Raw genomic sequence first — 24,719 nt, 5'->3', positions numbered from 1 at the left:
AAACTATTACTTTACATGAGTTATCAAAAGGAGATCACTTTGACTAGCCTAAATAAGCAACATTATTATTATCATGCGGGGGCAACATAACCTGGCTCAATAGACCTGTTTGACAGCAGCCATTTTGTGTTACCAATGATTAATGAACTAATTAAGATCCTGCTCCATTCAGGTCAGAGTCAGGGTGCTGCTGTGGTGCTCTGCTGCACTAAATGGAACAGTACCTTATTCAGTATCATTCAAAACACCATAATCATGATCACAGTGGCATTCAGGAATTGAGCGAAACTATCCGAGTTGATTAAGGGAGAGCTTTACTCCAAGCTTTGTCGAGAGGAGGCCCACAGTCTCAGTCTTTGGCCTCCCCTGTTGGATGTTAACCAGTGTGATCCCTCAGTCAGTTTTTCTAGATGCTTTTGTTAGGCTTAGGCTCATTCGCTTATCTGTAGATTCACATTTAACATCAGTATAAACCTTTGAAATCACATCTCATGACAAACATTCCTCTGTTTCAAGCTTAAATCCAGCTGCCACTAGAGGTCGCTGTATCTGAGGTTTTAAAGGTTTAAACTAGTGCTGTCAAAACTAACGCGTTAATTTTGTCGATTAATTTTAAAGAATTAACACTTTAACGTATCGCAGCCACGGACCAACCTGCTCAGTGAGGCGTCTGTGTATATATGTCTATGATCTATCCTAACTAAAGGAGAGTCTGTGGTGTAAACATGGATAAGGACGGACTTTTAGGGGGAACATTTCATTTTAAAAAGTTGCCCGACGGCTCGTTGGACAAAAACAAGGCAATTTGCACAGTTTGCAAAGCCGAATTTAAATTCCACAGAAGTAACACGACTTTAACATATCACCTCAAAGCAAAACACCCAGTCTACACTACAGGAGTGTGACACTCCTCAGTATATTTCCTCATTCTGGCTTTTTTCTGTTTGCACTGTGCATATGTGCACCTTAAGCCAATAACATGAATGAATTTCATATACTTTATCTGTGTTTATTCTACATTAATTTGATCATTTTACATAAATAAATATTCATTATAAGCTTCAGTCTCAGAAAAATGCATTTAATTTATTGATACATTTATTGATAGATTAATCGCGATTAATCGTGATTAATTACAGATTTTTTTGCGATTAATTAGTTAATTTTTTTTAATCGATTGACAGCCCTAGTTTAAACTGAAAGGGGAAAATGTCTTTGTACTCAAACAGGGACGGACTGGCAATCTGGCATCTGGGGTTGTTGTTGTGGGCTGCTCTGGTCCAAAATGCCAGGGCCGATTTTTGGTCCCAGTCCTCCCATGTGCTCAAATGATTTTTATTATTCTTCCAACATAGATCAAAAAACAAGGTCACTCTCTGCTTCATATCCACTGTGTATTTTTATGGTCCTAAAAGATTTTATGTAACCACACATCATGTGGTTCTCTCTGTTCTCCTGGATAGCTGGCCTGTCATTAAGGTGAAAGTCTTGTTTAGGTTTCTTCATGCATTTATCAATCCACCCCTGCCGTGACTCACAAGCAATTTCATCTGCTTGGGGAAAGTATGATACGGTGTAATTTTCTCCCACAGACCTTTTGTCAGGAGGTTTTCTAGCAAGTTGGCAACATTTACGTCACTGTCAACTCATCATATAGGGAACAGTTAGTTCCTGGTGTGTCAGCACCATTTAGGTTCATTAGTGTGTGTCCTTAATGGAAATGTGAGGTCAGACAGTGTTGTTCCACCCTCAGGTTTAATATTGACACTGCGGGCTGCACAGATCTTTAACCTCATTAACCCAAACCTAATGTACCCCTAATGTACAGTACGTTCACTGACGAAGTGGACAGAACAGTCAACCAACAATACATCTGTAGAAGATATTATCAAGCAGGTTTTGAACTGTTTATTAGGGCTGAAATTGGATATTAGATGTACTGAAGACCCCTTAAATCACTCTTGATTCAAGTAGGTTTCTATCAGAAAACAAAAGGTCTTGAGGTTGTTTTTTCTCGGCCTCCTATGTCTTTTATTCCCCCTTTTTCTGACGGTGATGGCCTTTCCTTGTCTTCTTTGCATCTTATTCACTGTGATGTTTGAACAGAACAGTCAGCTAAAGATAGAAGATATTATCTACCAGTTGCTTGAAAAGCCCTCAAATAACATCATAGTTACACAACACCTGACTACTCTAAGACAGGGTTTTGTTTAGGAGGATAAATCAGGTCTGTGATTTATCCAAATATTCACCCACTTGGTCCTCAATGCAGGTTGTCAAACTGTAAATCTGGAAAAAAGATGTTCTACTTTATGGGAAACGTGTCCTCACAGAAACTTCTGACTTTTTTTTAGTAACAGGATCAGTGTGGTCTTAACTCTCGGTTTGACTGCTGGTGAGCCGTCGGGTCTTTTTGATGTGGAAGTAACTGCAACCCCGTCATTTTCCCATCAGCTCACAGATGTTATAAATACTCATTAAGAGACAGCTCTTTAGGCTTTATTCAAACATGTCTGATAACAGGTTTAGACTTTTATGAGTGACAAAATAAGTTCAGGAAAGATGAGAACATATAACATATGGATACTGAGTACCAGAAAAATAGAAACAATGTCATGGAATTCAGTCCTGGAATGAACATTTAATTAATTTGGTTGTCAGTGCTTTGACTCAACTTTATTTAGGCTGTATTGGACTGTATTCTTTTTTAGTGTTATTTAAAGTGTCTTAAATAATTTGCACATTTCATTTAGCACATGTCTGGGTGAGCTGAGTATAAAAAATAAGAGAAACACCTTAAAAATTATAATGTAGTCTTGTGCAAAATCACAAAACTAGACCTCAAAACTTAAGTTAGATCAACTATCTCTGTGACATTTAATTGAATGGCAGTGTAAACATAAGTAAGGCTAGAAAATATTATATATTTTATATTTATTTTCAGAACTTGGAGTTTAGTGAGACAAATGTCCAGGTTTTATTGTACCCAGGAGGTGAACTGGCTCCTCTCTAACTACCAGTCAGTGCTCCATGCTGGATTTGAGCTGCATGACTATTTAAGCCAAAGCCCTATAGACTGAGCTACTGCCACCGCAATCTTGGTGTATCATAATCTGGATGTACTATATCATAATCTAGATTTAGTGTATCGTAATCTGGAATTAAGTATGTTAGTATTTTATCTTGGTTTATCATAATCTTGAGTTAATGTAGACCTGTCATAATCTTGATTTCACGTATCATAATATGGATTTGGTATAACAGAATCAGGGATTAGTATCAGAATAAAAAAATTAAATCACTTTTATTGGCCAGGTATGTGTACACGTACAAGGACAATTTGACTCTTTGCTCTCAATGTAGATGCACAGATATGACAGAGGTAAACATTTGTATGTTATTTTGTCTTAGTGTGATCATCTTGATCTAGTGTATCATCATTTTGATTTATTCTTAGTATTTTATTTCTTTTCCTGACTGGGATGAGTTTCCATGTTGTCTTATTCTAGCACACTGACGTTATTATCGTTCATTGAGCGGTGACGCCCTCCGGGATCGCCTGAAAGTCCCTAGACCTTACTTTGGGAACCGCTGTCATAGGCGTAGGCGTGTTTATGCTTTCATAGCTGCAAATCTGTGCAGCAGTAACGGTGTGGACAACCGGAGCGTGTGCGTGGAGTGGGACGAAGAGTGGACAAGCGTTTCTCTTCAGATCTCGCGAGACAAGTCCCGTTCACTGGAGCGAGTAGACCGCTACAGTCCTGTCGTGCCCACCCGGCACCCGGTCCTATCACTGGGCTGACAGACAGACAGGGGAAGGGGTGGGTGGTGGTGGACACCGAGCCAGGCGACAAAAGGCGACATTACACCGGCACCATGGAGCTCCTCTACCGGGTAAGACAAACCACGAGATCCAGCTGGTTGGTCGTCGTTATTTTTCTTCAGACGGACAGATTCACGTTCAGACCGGCGTTAATTGTCGCCGTGATGCGCCCCGGTGTGAAGGGCACAAAAGGGAACAGAACCGGGCTTTCTTACCCCTCAAAGAGAGCATGATGAGGGGGTTCGTGTGGAGGAAGAGCCGAGAAAGGAGTGGAGAAATATTCAAGTGTTTCTGTCGTGGGTGGAGGTAAAATAAGAAGTGACCGTTTGCATGAGAGAGAGAGAGAGAGAGAGGGGACAGTGTCCGGTGCAGCCGGTGAAAGGACACATTGTAACCTGTGTACTGTATAAATTAAAGCTGGTTTCCAACAGGGGAGGAGGTGATGGTGAGAGAAACAGGCCTATTAACTGAAATAAAACTGTATGCCTCCTCTTTTTTTTTTGCATGAAGAAATCTTTAAAAACAAAGTAAAAAAGTAATCTATTACAAGTGACACTGCCACATTGAGCTCTACAGACACATTTAAGGTTCACTCATCAGTATTTTAATACATTTTCCTTACAGTGGGCACGTGTGCGTGGTGGGTACAGTGCGTGCCAAGACGCGAGAGACTTGTGTGGATGTGTGATTCCTCAGAATAGGTCCCCTCCAGCCAGTATGGAGTTTAGATTTAAAACCTAGTGGAAAGAAACACCCCAGGAAAAAAAAGCCATAATTTTCTTTTCAACACATGAGCCCTCTCTCTCTCTCCTCTCTCTTTCCTCCAGGCTGGATTTCTTTCTGGTTTTATAAGGACTGTCATTTTTTCCACAATTTTCCCCTACAGCAGATGTTTTTATGGGACAGACAATGAAGGGTGTAAACCATCCATGCAAGGCCCACTGAAGCTGTTTCCACCCCCACAGCCCCCAGTTTGTTCACATCTCCGTGACAGCTGAGTGCCCCGGGCGGAGCCTGAGGTTCCCACGGCCCCTGGGCAGATCCACACTGGTCAAAACAGCATTATGTTAATAGTTTGGACTTTAAAGATTGGGGCCTAGTATCCATTTCAAGCTGAACTGAATGTTGAATCTATTTGGCTACAGAAGAAATATTGAAATATCTTAGTTCACTAAAAAAGTGCAAGTGTATCAAAAAAGTTATAGCAATATTAGTAATAGTAATAGTACCTGTTATTTTGTATTTAAGTACCAACTTTTACTTATTAGTGTACGTTATATATGTTATTGAGTAGAGCTTTGGGCTATTTTACAACAAAGCATTATATTATTATTATATTCTCCATAACTTTAGCTGTCAAATAAAAGTACTAATTTAATGTATTTTCTTATCCTATGTATCTTTCTATTAAAGAAACAAGTGTAACTAACTTACTTAAAGTAATCAAGTATAATCCCTCAAAATTCATAATAAATAAAATGATACACTGCTGCAGTTTACCGGGATAATGTAGCCAAAAGTCTGAATATGACACAAGCAAAACATTCTGTTCTGAACCTGTAACTATTTAAGCGTTTTTAGAGAGAGTTATAGTTCATTATGTACTTTTTTGTACAAAATGTTTATTGACATATACACATCAGCTTTCTTGTAAAATTACAAATAAAAATGGTTTGGCAACATTAACACCAACAACAGAAAACTAAATTAAAATAAAGTAAATACAAATATCCTAAAAGAAACAAGTACTTGTTTTGGTCAAATTCTCAACACATAGCACCTCATCAATTTGGTAGTCCAAAGTAATCCACTGTGGGAGCCCATTGGTTTAAAATAATATCTTTACATGGAGTTTGGCTGTAATTTTTTCCATCTAGTACACATTCATTAACCTGTCTTGCCTTTGATGTAGAGTGGGTGGCAGTGGGTTGAGCCAATACCAAGTTATCTATACTTACAATTTAATGATTTATTAGTTTATCACATTTATCAAAGTATTTTTGGCTGTGACTTTCTTCCTATAATCAGTACAGGCATGGATATAGGGCTGGTCAATATGGTTGAAATGATTATTACTATATAAAATACAGTATTTTCTATTATATCTATTATATGTAATAACATCTATCCCTTTCTGTAACTACTTATTCTTATCTGGGCCTCGAGGGCTGGAGCTTGTAACAGCTGCTATTGGGCGGGATGGTTCATTACATTGACATACATAGAAAACAATAACGTAATAAGATCCTATCATCATGATACAATTCTGCAGGAAGCCTCTAAATTATATTGTTAAATTGTTTCTCTGTCTTACATGGATTTTTTCAGCGTACAATAATCTCCAAGCTTGTGTAGAACACAAGTTCACACTTCACTTCACACTGTATTTATTCAGTGTGTGTTGGCATTTATAAACACCCACCCAGTAAAAAGAGCACCTGTCACATAAACTATGACTGTCGTATTTATCTGCCCAAAACATTAAATATCAGCTGGCTTATAATGTTTTTTTTAAATGTTTGTTTCTGGTGTGTAAAAATGTCACAAAAGGCTTTTACATACTCCTGTTAGCATTCGGCACCACCTGTTGCAAATCATAAGCCACAGATGACGCCTGACGCAGTATTTTTTAAGAGTGTCTTGTTAGAAATATAAATAAGATAAGATAAGATAAGATAAGATGTACTTTATTAAAGCTGACAAAAGCACTTTTGATACAACATCAGTTCCAAATACACTTCCTAGAGTTGTTACTGTGTAAATAAATGCAGCTGCTCATATCAGGATGTTTTGACTCTACAGTAGTGAAGCCTGGACTTTATCATTCATCTCTCTGTCAGATGCTTTCCTCTGTAACTCCGTGTTGATGCGTCTCGACCAATCAGAAATATTCAGTGCTGCAAACCCACTCGAAAAGTTGCTGTACTTTTGGAAGGTGCTACCCCGGTGGAGGGACTTTTTCTGGGGTCAAATAATTTCTCCAGAACTGAATTATGGTTCCAGCTGTAGAAAACGCACAGGGACTTCTGGAGAAATTCTGTGTTTTCCTCTGAAGGAACTAGGAACCTTTGGAGGAATTTCCTACTGCTGGGAGCTGAGCCTAAATTAATTTTTTTAGACATTATTTTACTCCACAAAAAGTCCTTGCTGGGTGAGGTTCCTGTGGTGAAACAAAGCTTTTGTTGACCCCCAGTATCTGTCTTGTGAAGCTGAAGATGTCCCCTCATGTTTTGTATTCTATAAATAAACCTAATACTGCTTCACTTCCTGTATTTTACAATCAGTTCATCTTTGATTAATCTCTTCATTTCTTTCTGGCTGTAAAAGAAGAACAGAAGTCTTAGTTACACTTCTTTTTTTTTCTTTCAGTTGCAGCTGACAAGCAGGAAGTTTCTACTTCCGTGATAGATGGCCGCCATGGAGCTGAGATAACATCCTCCTTTCTTCACCAGTCACGACTCTGGATCTAGTTTAAACCATGGGAACATGGCGTGGTCTACGAGTGGCGTTCGTCCTGGGGTCTTTGTTTATGATCCTGCTGATCATCGTCTATTGGGACGACGTTGGAGGCTTCAACCTCTACCCTCTGCAGGAGCACAGACACGAGTCACCCCACTCTGATACTTCCCTTCTCGTGACTACAGGCCCGTCACCCCCTACTTCCTTTAGCAGAGCCCAGACCAGTTCTTCCTTCAACGTCCTCACTACTGTTTCCGGTAAAACACAGGTCTCTGATGAGACAGGAGGAGCAGCTGAGGACCATGCAGAGGAGGAGAAGGGAAGGGACAAACAGGAACCGATGAAGGAGGAAACAAGGGAGAATGTGGAGAAGGAGTGGAGTCATGCTGCTGTGGGCGATGAGAAACAGGAGGTGAGGAAAAAGAGGATCATGGACATGTGTTCAGGAAAGGATGCTGTGGAGTTCCCCGGAAGGACTCGGGCTTTTGAGCAGATCCCCAACAGAGAACTGGATCACCTGATAGTGGACGACACTCATCAGATTATCTACTGCTATGTTCCAAAGGTACAGTTGCCTTTTTTTTCTGTGTGTGAACGTGTAGGCGGTGAGTTAGAAAAATAACAAGAAAGTAAGACGACATCTTAAAATCAAACTTCCTCTTTTTCTTCTAGGATTTTGCAACTGGTCCAAACACACATTCGCAGTCTCACTTGTCTTTCCATCGTTGTTTTCTGCTCAGGTAGCATGCACCAACTGGAAGAGAGTGATGGTGGTTCTGTCTCAGTCTCTGATTTCGCAGTCCTCAGGAAAACCCTACACTGATCCAGAGGCTGTACCTCCTGACCTCGTACACAACTCCTCTCTCCACCTCACTTTTGCCAAGTATGAAACACACACGCACATGCACCAAGCCAAATTGTTTGAAGATTTTGACTTGTGTTATGTATTGGATTTATGTTTTATATGTATATATGGTGTTCCCTTCAGTGCCACCTCACCCCTGAAAGATTTTTTTGACTAGCTATGTAAAAACATTGTAATATGTTTCATTTTTTATTCTAAATCTTTTATTCTAAAAGTCATGTTTAACAAAATCAACCAACGCACAGACCTGATTCTGCTGGGAGAAATACTAAATCTCTCTCAACACTGGGTGTCATAAACATGTAAATTCACTTCAGCTGCCACATAACAGTATGTTACACCCAGACACCCAGTGGGTGCTGCACAATGAGATAATTAGTGAATGCCACATAGTCGGCTAATTCAGTTAAAGTTAATGCAGTTGCCGATATTATCAATACGCTAGTTAATCATTTAGTGTAACGAAATAACCTTTTTCTGGTCGCACTGGGTGTTGGATCGATCTGACAGTACGATTAGCAGATCTGCCAGCAGCCTCCCACACACTACCAAATCTATCAGTTTCTTTCTGAACTGTTTAAACCATGGTTAGCGAGCTAACTAGCTTGTGTCATGTAAAAGAATTGGGATCCCCCAGTTCACCAGTCTTGCTTAAGACTGATTTAGGACCACCACCTCAATTAGCAAAGAGACACAGAATAAATAAATCAAGAAATATGTGAATGAATAAATGTAAAAATACAGAAGCAGCCTTTTTTATACCAAATTATTGATTTATTTATTCGTCAGTGTTCGTGTTAAAGATGTTTTATCTTATCATTACACCCTGCAGTTGGTATCTGAGGTATCTGCCCATGATAGAGCACGCAATCATTCGGCTACGTGTGGATTGATAGGCAACTTCTTGTGAATGCCATGGCATGCTTAGTTGTCCGATCTCCATCACTGTTCAGTTATAACGCACAAAAAACTATTGAATAGTACTGCAGTCTAAAAATTAAGAAAAACAAAACAAAAAAACAAGTAGCTTAAACAAACAAGCATCCACCAAAACTTTTCTATCAACTCCAGACAGAAAAATGTGTCTAAACAAACCACATATCTTTATTTCACATTGACAACAAAGGAAACTGTGGCAATAAATCAAAGTGAAGCCAGACGTATAAGAAAACGTTCTAATTCTTTAATAAAACTGAGATAGTTTGGCTCTATTAAGCCTCTTTCTTTCTACATATCCTACAAAGTCTACTACGGTATAAGACTTTTAAGAATGACAGAAAATGCCACAGTTATTATTTCTCCACTTTATTATTATTACACAATTATTGTGTCATTTATCTATGTCGCAGTGTATTATTTCACAGGGACATTGATTAATGAGAAGTTATATAGTTTTCCTTTTTCAGACAAGTCTATTATACCACTCAAATATCCAGTTATACTGAAACTGTGTTTGATAAACTGTCTGTGAGCTGGAGGAGTTATTTACTAAGTTGACACTTGGAAGAGGAGAGTGGAAACGACAGGCGGAGCTTGGTGCTGCAACACAGACAGACCTTTCTCTACCCCTTGGGAGCTGTCTGTATCTTAATATGTGCTTTTCTGTCTGCAGCGTTGTGTAACACACATATTTTCCCCCTGATCCGCCTTCATTTTAACCAAATGTGTTCAGTATTACATGAGACCGAACAGACTTGCAACACTAAAGATCTGCTTTCATGTTGTGTCGTGTGCTGTTTGTGGCTCTTCACCAGGTTTTGGCGTCATTATGGTTCTCTGTCCCGCCACCTGATGGCACTCAAGCTCCAGCACTACACCAAGTTTCTGTTTGTACGAGACCCTTTTGTTCGTCTCATCTCAGCTTTCAGGAACAAGTTTGGAAGGTGTGTGTCTATTAGTGGATGGGTAGGCAGAAATGTCTGTGTAGGTGTGTGTGTGCATGTTTCCTGAGTCAAAAGTGAGGCTGAGGAATGTGCTTCACCTTTGATTGAACAGCAGTCCTTTCATTCTTGAATTATTAACGTGTGTGTGTGTTTTTTAAGGCCCAACGAGGACTTCTACAGGCAGTTTGGTTCGGTCATGGTGCGTCGTTATGGTAATGTCTCTGGCAGTCTGCCAGAGACGGCGGCTGAAGCATTTGCAGCAGGAATCAAACCGACGTTTCAGCAGTTTATCACATATCTGTTGGATCCAGAGACAGAGACGGAGAGTATCTTCAATGAACACTGGCGGCAGGTATTTGTCTCACACAGCCACTGCACACAAGCAGTGGAGCAGTCAAGGCTACACTTGATAGTTTGACGCTATGTTACCCCTTCATTTGGTCATATGCCACATCCACTGACAGTCCCTGTCATTCTTTGTGTGTAATTCAATAATACTATGAAGCAGACACGGTTTACTGGTGTACTGTTTTGGCAGTTAATATACAAGGAATTGATGTGTAATTTATATTCATTAAAACAGAGTCAAGAACTGTACCTTGGGAACTTTTTGCACATAAAAACATACATAAAAATAACAACATACAGATATAACAAATAATATACAGTGCAGGGTGAGACAGAAAACCCGGGGGAGCTTATTTAAAGCCTCGTCCTAAAGTTAAAATTTCACAGGTATTAAGAATACTAAATTAACATACAGAGAATAATGTAATAAAATTATGGCAAACTAGCAAAGTAAAATGTATTTCCACTGATCTGTTTCCCTAATTTCTTTTGTCAGCTGTTCTTTTTTTCTAGTTGTGAGTAGCTCTACCATTTTTTACTGCATCTGTTTATTCCTCACTCAAAAAAACAAAACAAAACTATTTGAGTCTGGATGCTGGTAGCATGTGGACCTCTTCATTTTCTTGGCGTGATATGTCTCCGCTCGTCTTTTCTGTTGTCATTTAATTTAAATTGCTGTCTGTTTTCTAACTCTGCTGTTTATAATCATTATTGAGGAAGGCAGTATGGCCGAAAACATTTGGTTGTTTTTAATAATATGTACATACAGATATCGCATACAAAGTGACAAACGTGTGCACAAACTGATGCAGTTGCTTTCTGTGTTTCAGGTGTACCGTCTATGCCATCCATGCCAGGTGAAGTATGACTTTATTGGACGACTAGAAACTCTGGAAACGGACGCAGAGCAGCTGCTGAAGCTTCTGGAGGTGGATCATCTAGTACGCTTCCCTTCAGGCGCTCGAAACCGCACTGCAGCCAGCTGGGAAAGAGACTGGTTTGCACAGATTCCCATAACAATGAGGAGAGAACTGTACAAGCTGTATGAACCAGACTTTGAGCTGTTTGGCTATCCCAAACCTGACAGCGTGCTCCACTAGTAGACCACACCGAACCAGAGGCCCGGGCACTGCACTGTGTGTAGAGCCCACACCTCACCTACCCACGCACAGCCAGCATATGCCTTTAAAGACCGATCTACAATGCCGATTGTTTCATTTGTTTTGTGCATACCTCAAATGACAGAAGTGCCTGCCAGTATTATTTAATTTTCATCATTTCATATCTGAAGCACACCTGCTTACAAAGCTTCGTTATCCCAGTCTGTTTTCCCTGTGCAAAGGCACTTTGAATAGTATTTTGTGAATAGTAATTTGGTACAGTAGTCATAGGGAAAGGACTGGGGCTAACTGATGACTGACATTTCTGAAGGGAAATGTGTTGCAGAGAAATAAAGGTTTTTGTAAATGTTTGTCTTTTGTATTTTACTGTGTATGTGGAAGAAGTATTAAGATCTTAAGTAAAAGAAGCAATTTCACAATCTAAAAATAGTCCATTGCAGACAAAGGTTCTCCATTATAATGTTCATTTATAGGTTTACTTCAAATATTTTACACATTAGGTCAGTTTAATAGTCCAATACCAGTACAACTTGGCCTTTGAAAACATGTCTATAATATTGTTTCAAGGATGTGGGCATTACTGCATTATGGAAAATGTAGGATCCAGTATTTTGGGGGCTTGGCCCATATTAGAGGAGGAGCTTTAAATCAAGACAATTTGATTTTGACCATCATAACTTTAAGTTTCTCTTGTGAGACCTCCGGCTTTATGAATGTACAATACTTAATTGCTGGAGTACACCTTTCAAGTAAAAGTAAAGTAATATAAAGAGGCAAATGAAATCATAAAAAAAGGAAGCACCCTTCTGTGACAAAATATTACATACTAGATATATTGTTAAAGAATAGAAATGCATTATATTTTTTTTAATTATGTATAACTTATCTTGCTTGGCAAATAATAAAGTAGAAGAAAAATATTTCCCTCTGAACATTGGAAGTATAAAGCTGTAAAGCTGAAATACAAAAGTGATTTCTGTTGCCATGGCAATGTGTGGTTGGCAGCCAGTTACAGTAGTTCTGAACACTTGGTGGGAGCATTCGGATACCTGGATGTTCACCTGAAGAATAAACTGGACTGGTCAGACAACAACACAGACGTCCTGTACAAGAAGTCATCTTCACTAACTGAGGAAGACTGAGGTCATTTTTAAGTGTGCAGGACTCAAGACACTTTGGTGGCATCTGCATTATTCTATGCAGTTATCTGCAGTGGAGGGGGAAGCACAGAGAGAGACAGGAAAAGGCTCATCAAACTGGTCAAGATGTCCAGCTCTGTCCTGCACTGCCCCCTAGACTCCATAGAGGAAGTGGGGGAGAGGAGGATGTTGTCATGAACAACTCCTCTCACCTCCCGCATGAGACTGTGGAGTCCTCAAAGCTGTTTCAGCAAAAGACTGATACTCCCACCATGTAAGAAGGAGCTCTACCACAGGGCCTCCATTCCAACATCTGTCCGACTCTTTAACACCAACCTGACTTCATGACTTTTTTAATATATATTTCTCATTTATGAGTCATTTCTTATCCACCTTGTGTATACAAGCTGCTGTAATAAGTGAATTTCCCCGGTGTGGGATCAATAAAGTCAATCTTATTTTGTCCTATTTTAACTTATAAGTACTAAGCAAGTACGCAAACATATTTCTGTTTCTATATGTTTCAGAACACTGTATACTAGATATAAACGTGTTGTAAATAAATAAAAATCTGTTTATGTTGTATAAAATTATGCAAACCTTGATTAGATTTCTTTTTATTGATCTCACACTGGGGTAAGTCACCTGTCACAGCAGGTCGTATACACAAGGTAGATAAGAAATAAGTCAAGTCAAGCAGTATTGATTACACAAGGTAGATAAGAAATAAGTCAAGTCAAGCAGTATTGATTTTTATATGTAAAGTACATACAGAGAACTGAAATTGCGTTTCCCTCTATCCCGGTGCAAATAAGCACTAAACATGAAATATAAAATACAAAATATAAGTGAAGATGTAAAAAAAATATAAAAGAAAAATAAAAGAAATACATAAGAAATATAAAAAAGAGGTGTGGTTGCACTCCTTACATGGTGGGAGTAGCAGTCTGTTGCTGAAGGAGCAGTTTAAATAAAAAGTAACAACAAATGTTAAAATTGGAGGTATAAAGCTGTGATGTGTAGTGACAGTAATTAAAAGTGTACTTAAAAGCAGTCCTTGATGTAAATGTACTTTCCACCACTGGTGTGGGTGTGTATATATAACTGCGTGGAGTGCAAAGAGAGAACAAACAATGACGCACTCCACTACTTTCTATTGCACAAAAACACCGCTCGCTCTTGTTGCGCTCACAGCTGTCCTGCTGTCTCTTTCCACGTGTTCCAGTCGTTTCCACGGCTCCTCCCACTCTCGGGTCAACATCTCTCCTCTCATTGGCTCTACCGACCTGTCACTCAGGAGGTAAAAAAAAACCCGCCCACTGCCCCGCTTGACAGTTAGCCTCTCTGACGTCACAGGTTCCGTCCCAACACGGAAATATGGAAAAGTGACAAGATCGTTGGTTGCGTTGCAGTTATTATGGATTTAAAGCGGCACTACAAACTTATGTTTCACCGCGTCTGTCGACTCTCCGGGCGGCTTTGGCGATGTTAAACGACCGCTGTTAACTTTCTGACACATGGACGCGGACACGCGCTGTAAACGGAGAGAGACTTCGACCTCTGTTGTTAGTTGAACAGCTCCACAACCCGTTTGTTCAAAAAAACAAACATGAAAACAAGAGTTTCGGGGGTCATGGGGCCTCTGGGACGCCTGCTTTTGTCTCTTCTCCTGCTGTCCTGGGAAGGCAAACTATTTCAGGTACACTTTTGTGAAGTGTTATGGCTGTTTTGTTGTTGTTGTTGTTGTTGTTGTTGTTGTTAACTGTTTGTGTCTTGCTGTTTATGCGCAGCGAGACACCACAACTGGCAACCTGCTGCGCCTGTGTGTCTATTTCAGGCTCCAGTGAAGTTGCCATGATATGAGATGAGAGGGTTTAGTCCGTATCCCATGAAGAAAGTTAATACTGTGTGCGTGTGCAGAGTGTGTGTGTGTGTGTGTGTGAGCACTCATTTCTTGACTCAGTGTTTGCCACTGTTCAGTTGTGTTGCCAGTTGCCACCCCTTAGTGGGTAAACATGGGAGCGGTGAACACACACACACACACAGTTTGGAGACTAGTACTGGGAGGGGAGGGTTAAGGATATCCTGGTAAATGAGGAACCCAGTATTATAATGAGAGCATAGACTTACTGCAGGACTGGACTGTCAACTCATGACACACACCCACTCCTACACACACACACACACATGCTGTAGTCAAGCGATGCTGAAAGATATGTGACTAAACTTCAAAGTTTCTCTCTCCCTCTGTCTGCTAACCCCTCAGGTCGGAGGGGTCAGGTCAGTCACACTCCCAGAATCCCTGCTGTTCGTCTCGACTCTGGATGGTAGTCTGCATGCCGTCTCCAAACAGTCAGGAGACATCAAGTGGACCCTAAGAGAAGGTTCATGCACATAATTACCTAAGCACCTAATTTTTTATTTCAGTTTTTAGACATTTTGCATTCGAAATTATAATTTGTTTTCTTTCAGACCCCATTATTCAAGTACCTGTCTACCTGACAGAGTGAGTAACACACATTTTTAGATTGTGTCTGACAATTTTATATTATTTTAATTATGATAAGTGCTTCTACATTTAAAAGCAAAGTAAATTTCAAATAAAACCCAGGCCTCCACACACCTAACGTAATCAATAGACTGATGTATCACTGTTGTTTTTGTAGGCCAGGTTTTCTCCCAGACCCCAACGATGGAAGTTTATATGTCCTGGGCGGCAAACACAAGGAGGGCCTGATGGTAAAGAAGGCAGTGTGTGTGTGTGTGTGTGTGTGTGTGTGTGTGTGTGTGTTTGTCAGTTTTTGTGTATCTGTTTTCACCTTATGACCCACCATATACATTGTTTGGATGCATCTGCAGAAACTGCCGTTCACCATCCCAGAACTCGTTCAGTCAGCTCCCTGCAGGAGCTCTGATGGTATTCTCTATACAGGTGAGATACAGGTGTGTGTGTGTGTGTGTGTGTGTGTGTGTGTGTGTGTGTATTTGTGAGGTATGCATATGAGACCTGCTTTATCATTGTTTAAGAGAGCAACAGCTGTCTGTGTATATTTGACATGCCTCATTGCTGTTGGCTCATATTTGCTGTCTGTGTGTGTGTGTGTGTGTGCGCACACACATGAAGGTAAAAAGCAGGACGTGTGGTTCGTGGTTGATCCTGAAACAGGTGAGAAGCAAACCAGTTTAACCACCTCCTCCTCCGAATCCATCTGCCCAAACACTCCTCTGCTCTACATTGGACGCACAGGTATGTTGCACAGGTGCACACACACACACACACACACACACACACACACACACACACACACACTTGTCTTACTGTTTCTGAATCTATGCACTTGTTTGTTTTCCAGAATACATGGTTACCATGTTTGACACAAACACACAGGAGCTGCGGTGGAACGCTACGTACAATGATTACTCCGCTCCACCTTATGATGAGAAACAAGACTACAGTAAGTCTCTCACATAAACACATCACCACATCATCTTTCCATATAGTGCAGGTCTAGACCATACTCTTTACAAAATTATTTACAGACCCAACAATTCCCACCACGAGCAAGCTCAGTTGAGTTAAAGAGAGAGAGGGACAGAGACGGAGGGATGGGTAGATAGATAAATAGATAGATGGAGAGACACAGATGCACAGCAGCAATAACATAATTGTAACTATAACTATAAGCTTAAATGGTGGTATGACTAAAGGTAGTAATAATGATAATAATAGTATATGTAGTGGAAGTCAAGCAGGACTACAGCAGCAGACTTGACAAGTTGCTGATCTACGCATGATCCAAGCTCTGGTGAAGAAGATAAATTGGTGGAATGCGATGATTGGAGAAAGGTTTGAGCCCATGTCTCATTTCTGTGAGGAAAACTAAATGCATTTTTTTTTTAAGTTTATATTTTTATTTAAGATATAAACCTTAAAGAAATCTTACATTATAAAATGAACAACGGTCAGAAAACACTCTAAAAAAATTATTCCTATTAAGTTTGTATGAATCCTAAGAATAAAAACAGAATCCATAACCGACAGAGCGAATTGTCTAAAATGTTCCTAAGAATATGAGCAAAGCTCATCATTCCAACCAAAGCTAACCTGTCCTACCTGTTGTGCTTCCAGAGATGGCCCATCTTGTGTCGAGTGGTGATGGTCTCGTTGTGACAGTTGACAGAGAGTCAGGTAGGGGGAGGTGTGTGGTTTTTACTATGTGAATATTTTATTAACTCTATATGTGTGAGGCATTTTTGTTTCAGCTCTACTCTCTACTAAGACTGTAAGTGTTTGTTCTTGCCTCGTCCAGGTGACGTCTTGTGGAGTCAGAATTACGGATCGCCCGTCATAGGGGTCTACCTGTACTCTGGCGACTCACTAAGACACGCCCCCCACCTGTCTCTCGCCATGGAAACGCTACGCTTCCTCACCTTTTCCTCTGCCAACAACCAGGCCGACGCACACTCCACATTGAAGTGGAGCTATCAGTTTGTGAAGGAGCAAGCCAGCGCACATACACAGCTTGTGTAAGAGAAATTGTATTTCTACACACACAGTAATTTATTAAAGTGATGAGTAGAAGGCCAAAGTTTGGCCAGCTCTTTTCCAATTTGCACCTACAACCAGAGGCATTGTTCTAATCACTGCAAATTTAAATATGTGGCAATAGACTAAGAGGTGCCCTGACAAATTTAATGGAGAAGACAGAACAAGAGCTGCTGAGTCTGTTATTTTCTTTATCAGGATACCTCGGGTTATATTATCACACTTGCTCATTCACTTACTACAGGCAAAAAGATAAGCTGCGTTAAAGAAATGTCACTAATTGAAAATTATAATCTTGTAGCCTGCCTGTCTCCCGTTTATGTCCTGTCTATGTTTCTCAGCTGGGAGTTAGCTGATAATGCAGCATGATCATGAGCAAGTATTAGTAGTGCAGTTTCATGTACAGTACCCAGTGTGCTTTTCTGTGGCTGTAGTATAATAAAAAGTGGATAAAATTTTCCTGTAAACAAACAATTCTAAGCCTTACTATGGTAAGATGGAAGTGTAACAAATGTTTTCATAACCTGAGACCAATCAGTCATTTCCATTTGATATTAATCAGTTAATTGTATTAATCATTGTATAGTCAATAACTTGTTTGGCTCTTTTTTTTCTAGACCTACTCTCTATGTAGGAAAATTGGACTCCCACCTCTATGCCTCCACTTCCCTCGTCCACCAGGGAGTCTCGTTAGTGGTGAGTTTAAATAAAAAATCTATTTTTATCATATAACTACATTAACACACGAGTTTCCTGATACATCCAGGTTATTCATCTGTGGTCATAGTTACTACAGCATATCAGATTTGTCAGATTTGGTAACAACATAGCTGTCATGTGACTGGTTTGTGCTTCTTGTTGGGATGGCAGCCTCGGGGTTTGACCCTGGCTCGAATTGAGGGACCGTTGACGGAAGGAGTGACACTTGGAGAGCGAGGGGCGTGTGAGATTACACCGTCCACTGATGTGCGCTATCCACCAGGGAGCACAAACAGCCGGAAGAACCACTGGCTGCTAATAGGTAAACACACACACACACACACACACGCCTTATGTCATCCAATGAAAAAGAACTTCTTAAAAGCTGTGTGGCTGGTCTGACTGTAATTTATATGTTAATAAACCAGCATATTTGACCGTTAACAGGTTTGGCTCCAACCATAGCAAAGTAACCTGAGTTTTTAAATCTGGTGTTTGTGCCGACATTCCCAGGAAACATGCCTTCCTTCCTTACTTCCGTCGTTTTTTTCCTTCCTTCCATTCTGCGTTTTTTTCCTTCCTTCCTTCCTTCCTTCCTTCCTTTATTCTTTCCTTCCTTCCTTCCTTCCTTTCGTCGTTTTTTTCCTTCCTTCCTTCCTTCCTTCCTTTCATTGTTTTTTTAGTTCCTTCCTTACTTCCTTTCGTCGTTTTTTTCCTTCCTTTCTTCCTTCTCTCCTTCCTTTCGTCATTTTTTCCTTCCTTCCTTCCTTCCTTTCTTCCCTATTTCCTTTCATCTTTTTGTTCCTTCCTTCCTTCCTTACTTCCTTTCGTTGTTTTTTTCCTTTGTTCCTTCTTTCCTTCCTTACTTCCTTCCCTCCTTCCTGTCGTCGTTTTTTTTCCATCCTTCCTTACTTCCTTCCCTCCTTCTTTCCTTCCTTCCATCCCTCCTTCCTTTTGTTGTTTTTTTCCTTCCTTCCTTACTTTCTTTCGTCGTTTTTTTCCTTCCTTCCTTTCGTCGCTTTTCCTTCCTTCCTTACTTCCTTCCCTCCTTCCTTCCTTCCTTCCTTTCGTTGTTTTTTTCCTTTGTTCCTTCTTTCCTTCCTTACTTCCTTCCCTCCTTCCTTTCATCGTTTTTTTCTATCTTCCTTTCATCGTTTTTTTAGAGGGCTCTATTTACAGAAGATGGCACAAATGGAATATCTAAAAATAAGAAATTGTTTTGTTTTTGTTACATTAGATTGAACGTTTTATAGCTACATGTGCTGCAGGTCCCCATGTTGAACCATCGTGTTTTTGCCTTTTTATCGCATTTCACAGCCAGTAGTCCCCTCCTTCATACTAGGAAGGAATGAGTGCAGTGAGGAAGTAATGATCAATGTCACTAAATCTTACACACTAATTCTTTGACTGTTGGACACTGACTAATATTGTCGCATCTACAAAACTCTGAAGACAATGGTTCGTTTTTTTTTTTAAAGCATCGGAAATTAACCACCCTACGAAATTACAGTAATTAAGTAAAGTAAACAAACAACGAACATGCAGGACGTGATGGAAGGAATTAAAGAAAGATTTCAGTAAAGTCAGTAAGTAATAAGAAAGAGACGGTAAAAAAAGATGAAAGGAAGGAGGGAAGGAAGAAGTAAAAAACGACGAAAGATGAGGTCAGTAATTCCGGAAGGAAGAAAAGGAATGAATTCCTGAAAGAATTAAAAAATGACGCACTTAATGCGCAATTCTTTACAAACCCCCTCCCTTCAGGTTCATTAAATTACTTCATGTCCTGGAAGGCATTAATTCCAAAAACTACGAAATTCATTTCCTTCCCCCCACGCCTTCCTTCCGGACCGTCCTGCCCTTTTTATTGCTCCCGCCCGCCCCCTTTTCCCCTTCCCTCCTCTCTTTTTATTCCCCTCCTCACATTCGCAGTACCAGCACACAAGCTTTTAAGAAGTTCTTTTTCATTGGATGACATAAGGCGTGTGTGGTTGGTGTTTGTGTGTGGTTTGTGTGTGTGTGTGTGTGTGTTGGTGTTGTGTGGTGTTTACCTATTAGCAGCCATGGTTCTTCCGGCTGTTGTGCTCCCTGGTGGATAGCGCACATCAGTGGACGGTGTAATCTCACACGCCCCTCGCTCTCCAACTGTCACTCCTTCCGTCAACGGTCCCTCAATTCGAGCCAGGGTCAAACCCCGAGGCTGCCATCCCAACAGAAGCACAAACCAGTCACATGACAGCTATGTTGTTACCAAATCTGACAAATCTGATATGCTGTAGTAACTAGACCACAGATGAATAACCTGGGATGATCAGGAAACTCGTGTGTTAATGTAGTTATATGATAAAAATAGATTTTTATATTAAACTCACACACTAACGAGACTCCCTGGTGGACGAGGGAAGTGGAGGCATAGAGGTGGGATCCAATTTTCCTACATAGAGAGTAGGTCTGAGAAAAAAAGAGCCAAACAAGTTATTGACTATACAATGATTAATACAATTAACTGATTAATATCAAATGGAAATGATGATTGGTCTCAGGTATGAAAACATTTGTTACACTTCCATCTTACCATAGTAAGGTTTAGAATTGTTTGTTTACAGGAAAATTTATCCACTTTTTATTATACTACAGCCACAGAAAAGCACACTGGGTACTGTACATGAAACTGCACTACTAATACTTGCTCATGATCATGCTGCATATCAGCTAACTCCCAGCTGAGAAACACAGACAGGACATAAACGGGAGACAGGCAGGCTACAAGATTATAATTTTCAATTAGTGACATTTCTTTAACGCAGCTTATCTTTTTGCCTGTAGTAAGTGAATGAGCAAGTGTGATAATATAACCCGAGGTATCCTGATAAAGAAAATAACAGACTCAGCAGCTCTTGTTTCGTCTTCTCCATTAAATTTGTCAGGGCACCTCTTAGTCTATTGCCACATATTTAAATTTGCAGTGATTAGAACAATCCTGCCTCTGGTTGTAGGTGCAAATTGGAAAAGAGCTGGCCAAACTTTGGCCTTCTACTCATCACTTTAATAATATTACTGTGTGTGTAGAAATACAATTTCTCTTACACAAGCTGTGTATGTGCGCTGGCTTGCTCCTTCACAAACTGATAGCTCCACTTCAATGTGGAGTGTGCGTCGGCCTGGTGTTGGCAGAGGAAAAGGTGAGGAAGCGTAGCGTTTCCATGGGCGAGAGACAGGTGGGGGGCGTTCTAGTGAGTCGCCAGAGTACAGGTAGACCCCTATGACGGGCGATCCGTAATTCTGACTCCACAAGACGTCACCTGGACGAGGCAAGAACAAACACTTACAGTCTTAGTAGAGAGTAGAGCTGAAAAAAAATGCCTCACACATAGAGGTAATAAATATTCACATAGTAAAAACCACACACCTCCCCCTACCTGACTCTCTGTCAACTGTCACAACGAGACCATCACCACTCGACACAAAGGGGCCATCTCTGGAAGCACAACAGGTAGGACAGGTTAGCTTTGGTTGGAATGATGAGCTTTGCTCATATTCTTAGGAACATTTTAGACAATTCGCTCTGTCTGTTATGGATTTTTTTTTATATTCTTAGGATCATACAAACTTAATAGGCATAATTTTTTGACAAACTGAGTGTTTTCTGACCGTTGTTCATTTATAATGTAAGATTTCTTAAGGTTTATATCTTAAATAAAAAATAAACTTAAAAAAAAAAGCATTAGTTTTCCTCACAGAAATGAGATATGGGCTCAAACCTTTCTCCAATCATCGCATTCCACCAATTTATCTTCTTCACCAGAGCTTGGATCATGCGTAGATCAGCAACTTGTCAAGTCTGCGCTGTAGTCCTGCTTGACTTCCACTACATATACTATTTTATCATTATTACTACCTTAGTCATACCACCATTTAGCTATATTATGTTACAATATGTTATGCTGCTGTGCATCTGTGTCTCTCCATCTATCTATTTATCTATCTACCCATCCCTCCGTCTCTGTCCCTCTCTCTCTTTAATCAACTGAGCTTGCTCGTGGTGGGAATTGTTGGGTCTGTAAATAATTTTGAAAGAGTATGGTGATGATGTTTGTGATGTTTATGTGAGGACTTACTGTAGTCTTGTTTCTCATCATAAGGTGGAGCGGAGTAATCATTGTACGTAGCGTTCCACCGCAGCTCCTGTGTGTTTGTGTCAAACATGGTAACCATGTATTCTGGAAAACAAAACAAGTGCATAGATTCAGAGAAACAGTAAGACAAGTGTGTGTGTGTGTGTGTGTGTGTGTGTGGGGTGTGGTGTGGTGTGTGTGTGTGTGTTGTGTGTGCTACCTGGCAACATACCTGTGCGTCCAATGTAGAGCAGAGGAGGTTTGGGCAGATGGATTCGGAGGAGGAGGTGGTTAAACTGGTTTGCTTCTCACCTGTTTCAGGATCAACCACGAACCACACGTCCTGCTTTTTACCTTCATGGTTTGCACACACACACACACACACACAGACACAAGAGCAGCAAATATGAGCCAACAGCAATGAGGCATGTCCAAATAACACAGACAGCTGTTGCTCTCTTAAACAATGATAAAGCAGGTCTCATATGCATACCTCACAAACACACACACACACCACACACACACAACACACACACACACACACCTGTATCTCACCTGTATAGAGAATACCATCAGAGCTCCTGCAGGGAGCTGACTGAACGAGTTCTGGGATGGTGAACGGCAGTTTCTGCAGATGCATCCAAACAGTATATGGTGGGCATAAGGTGAAAACAGATACACAAAAAACTGACAAACACACACACACACACACACACACACACCACCCACACACGCCTTCTTTACCATCAGGCCCTCCTTGTGTTTGCCGCCCAGGACATATAAACTCCATCGTTGGGGTCTGGGAGAAAACCTGGCCTACAAAAACAACAGTGATACATCAGTCTATTGATCACGTTAGGTGTGTGGAGGCCTGGGTTTTATTTGAAATTTACTTTGCTTTTAAATGTAGAAGCACTTATATAATTAAAATAAATAAAATTGTCAGACACAATCTACAAATGTGTGTTTACCACTCTGTCAGGTAGACAGGTACTTGAATAATTGGGTCTGAAAGAAAACAAATATAATTTCTAATGCAAAATGTCTAAAAACTGAAATAAAAAATTAGGTGCTTAGGTAATTATGTGCATGAACCTCTCTTAGGGTCCACTTGATGTCTCCTGACTGTTTGGAGACGGCATGCAGACTACCATCCAGAGTCGAGACGAACAGCAGGGATTCTGGGAGTGTGACTGACCTGGCCCCTCCGACCGAGGGGTTAGCAGACAGAGGGAGAGGGAGAGAGAAACTTGAAGTTTAGTCACATATCTTTCAGCATCGCTTGACTACAGCAGTGTGTGTGTGTGTAGGAGTGGGTGTGTGTCATGAGTTGACAGTCCAGTCCTGCGTAAGTCTATGCTCTCTTATTAATACTGGGTTCCTCATTTACCAGGATATCCTTAACCCTCCCCTCCCAGTACAGTCTCCAAACTGGTGTGTGTGTGTGTTCACCGCTCCCATGTTTACCCACTAAGGGGTGGCAACTGGCAACACAACTGAACAGTGGCAACACTGAGTGATCAGAAATGAGTGCTCACACACAACCACACACACTCTGCACACGCACACGCACACAGTATTAACTTTCTTCATGGGATACGGACTAAACCCTCTCATCTCATATCATGGCAACTTCACTGGAGCCTGAAATAGACACACAGGCGCAGCAGGTTGCCAGTTGGTGTGTCTGCTCGCTGCGCATAACAGCAAGACACAAAACATTAACAACAACAACAACAAAACAGCCATAACACTTCACAAAAGTGTACCTGAAATAGTTTGCCTTCCCAGGACAGCAGAGAGAAGAGACAAAAAGCAGGCGTCCCAGAGGCCCCATGACCCCGAAACTCTGTTTTCATGTTTGTTTTTTAACAAAAGGGTTGTGGAGCTGTCAACTAACAACAGAGGTCGAAGTCCTCCTCCATTTACAGCGCGTGTCCGCGTCCATGTGTCAGAAAGTTAACAGCGGTCGTTTAACATCGCCAAAGCCGCCCGGAGAGTCGACAGACGCGGTGAAACAAAGTTTGTAGTGCCGCTTTAAATCCATAATAACTGCAACGCAACCAACGATCTTGTCACTTTTCCATATTTCCGTGTTGGGACGGAACCTGTGACGTCAGAGAGGCTAACTGTCAAGCGGGCAGTGGGCGGGGTTTTTTTTTTACCTCCTGAGTGACAGGTCGGTGGAGCCAAGAGAGGAGAGATGTTGACCCGAGAGTGGGAGGAGCCGTGGAAACGACTGGAACACGTGGAAAGAGACAGCAGGACAGCTGTGAGCGCAACAAGAGCGAGCGGTGTTTGTGCAATGAGAAAGTAGTGGAGTGCGTCATTGTTTGTTCTCTCTTTGCACTCCACGCAGTTATATATACACACCCACACCAGTGGTGGAAAGTACATTTATACAAGGACTGCTTTTAGTACACTTTTAATTACTGTCACTACACATCACAGCTTTATACCTCCAATTTTAACATTTGTTGTTACTTTTTATTTAAACTGCTCCTTCAGCAACAGACTGCACTCCACCATGTAAGGAGTGCACCACACCTCTTTTTTATACATATATTTCTTATATTTTTTTATATTTTTTCTTTATATATTTTTTACATCTTCACTTATATTTTGTATTTTATATCATGTTTAGTGCTATTTGCACCGGGATAGAGGGAAACGCAATTCAGTTCTCTGTATGTCCTTTACATATAGCAGTAGTAATTAAAAATC

At 40.7% G+C, this 24,719-nt stretch overlaps 2 protein-coding genes across 2 annotated transcripts in view; both read left to right on the top strand.

Annotated features, from left to right (window-relative positions):
- The first annotated feature begins 3,627 nt into the window (after positions 1 to 3,627).
- LOC104929958 (carbohydrate sulfotransferase 12) lies at positions 3,628 to 11,850 on the top strand. Its single transcript, XM_010744609.3, has 6 exons — positions 3,628 to 3,894; positions 7,193 to 7,847; positions 8,023 to 8,165; positions 9,902 to 10,030; positions 10,190 to 10,382; positions 11,209 to 11,850. Exons 2-6 carry the CDS (start codon positions 7,302 to 7,304, stop codon positions 11,476 to 11,478), a joined length of 1,281 nt encoding a protein of 426 aa, XP_010742911.3. The 5' UTR covers positions 3,628 to 3,894; positions 7,193 to 7,301; the 3' UTR covers positions 11,479 to 11,850.
- Positions 11,851 to 13,985: 2,135 nt separating this feature from the next.
- Positions 13,986 to 24,719, top strand: part of ern2 (endoplasmic reticulum to nucleus signaling 2) — a 20,430-nt gene continuing 9,696 nt past the window's right edge. Inside the window, exons 1-11 of the mRNA XM_010744608.3 lie at positions 13,986 to 14,337; positions 14,905 to 15,022; positions 15,111 to 15,144; positions 15,305 to 15,377; positions 15,498 to 15,570; positions 15,763 to 15,885; positions 15,992 to 16,093; positions 16,768 to 16,827; positions 16,949 to 17,165; positions 17,802 to 17,880; positions 18,055 to 18,205. Coding sequence (XP_010742910.3) covers positions 14,248 to 14,337; positions 14,905 to 15,022; positions 15,111 to 15,144; positions 15,305 to 15,377; positions 15,498 to 15,570; positions 15,763 to 15,885; positions 15,992 to 16,093; positions 16,768 to 16,827; positions 16,949 to 17,165; positions 17,802 to 17,880; positions 18,055 to 18,205 — 1,120 coding nt within the window. The 5' untranslated portion in view covers positions 13,986 to 14,247. The remainder of the gene's footprint in view (positions 14,338 to 14,904; positions 15,023 to 15,110; positions 15,145 to 15,304; positions 15,378 to 15,497; positions 15,571 to 15,762; positions 15,886 to 15,991; positions 16,094 to 16,767; positions 16,828 to 16,948; positions 17,166 to 17,801; positions 17,881 to 18,054; positions 18,206 to 24,719) is intronic.

This window comes from Larimichthys crocea, chromosome X (assembly GCF_000972845.2).
Source record: "Larimichthys crocea isolate SSNF chromosome X, L_crocea_2.0, whole genome shotgun sequence".
NCBI classification, from domain to species: Eukaryota; Metazoa; Chordata; class Actinopteri; family Sciaenidae; genus Larimichthys; species Larimichthys crocea.
This window is presented reverse-complemented; position numbering and strand designations above follow the sequence as displayed.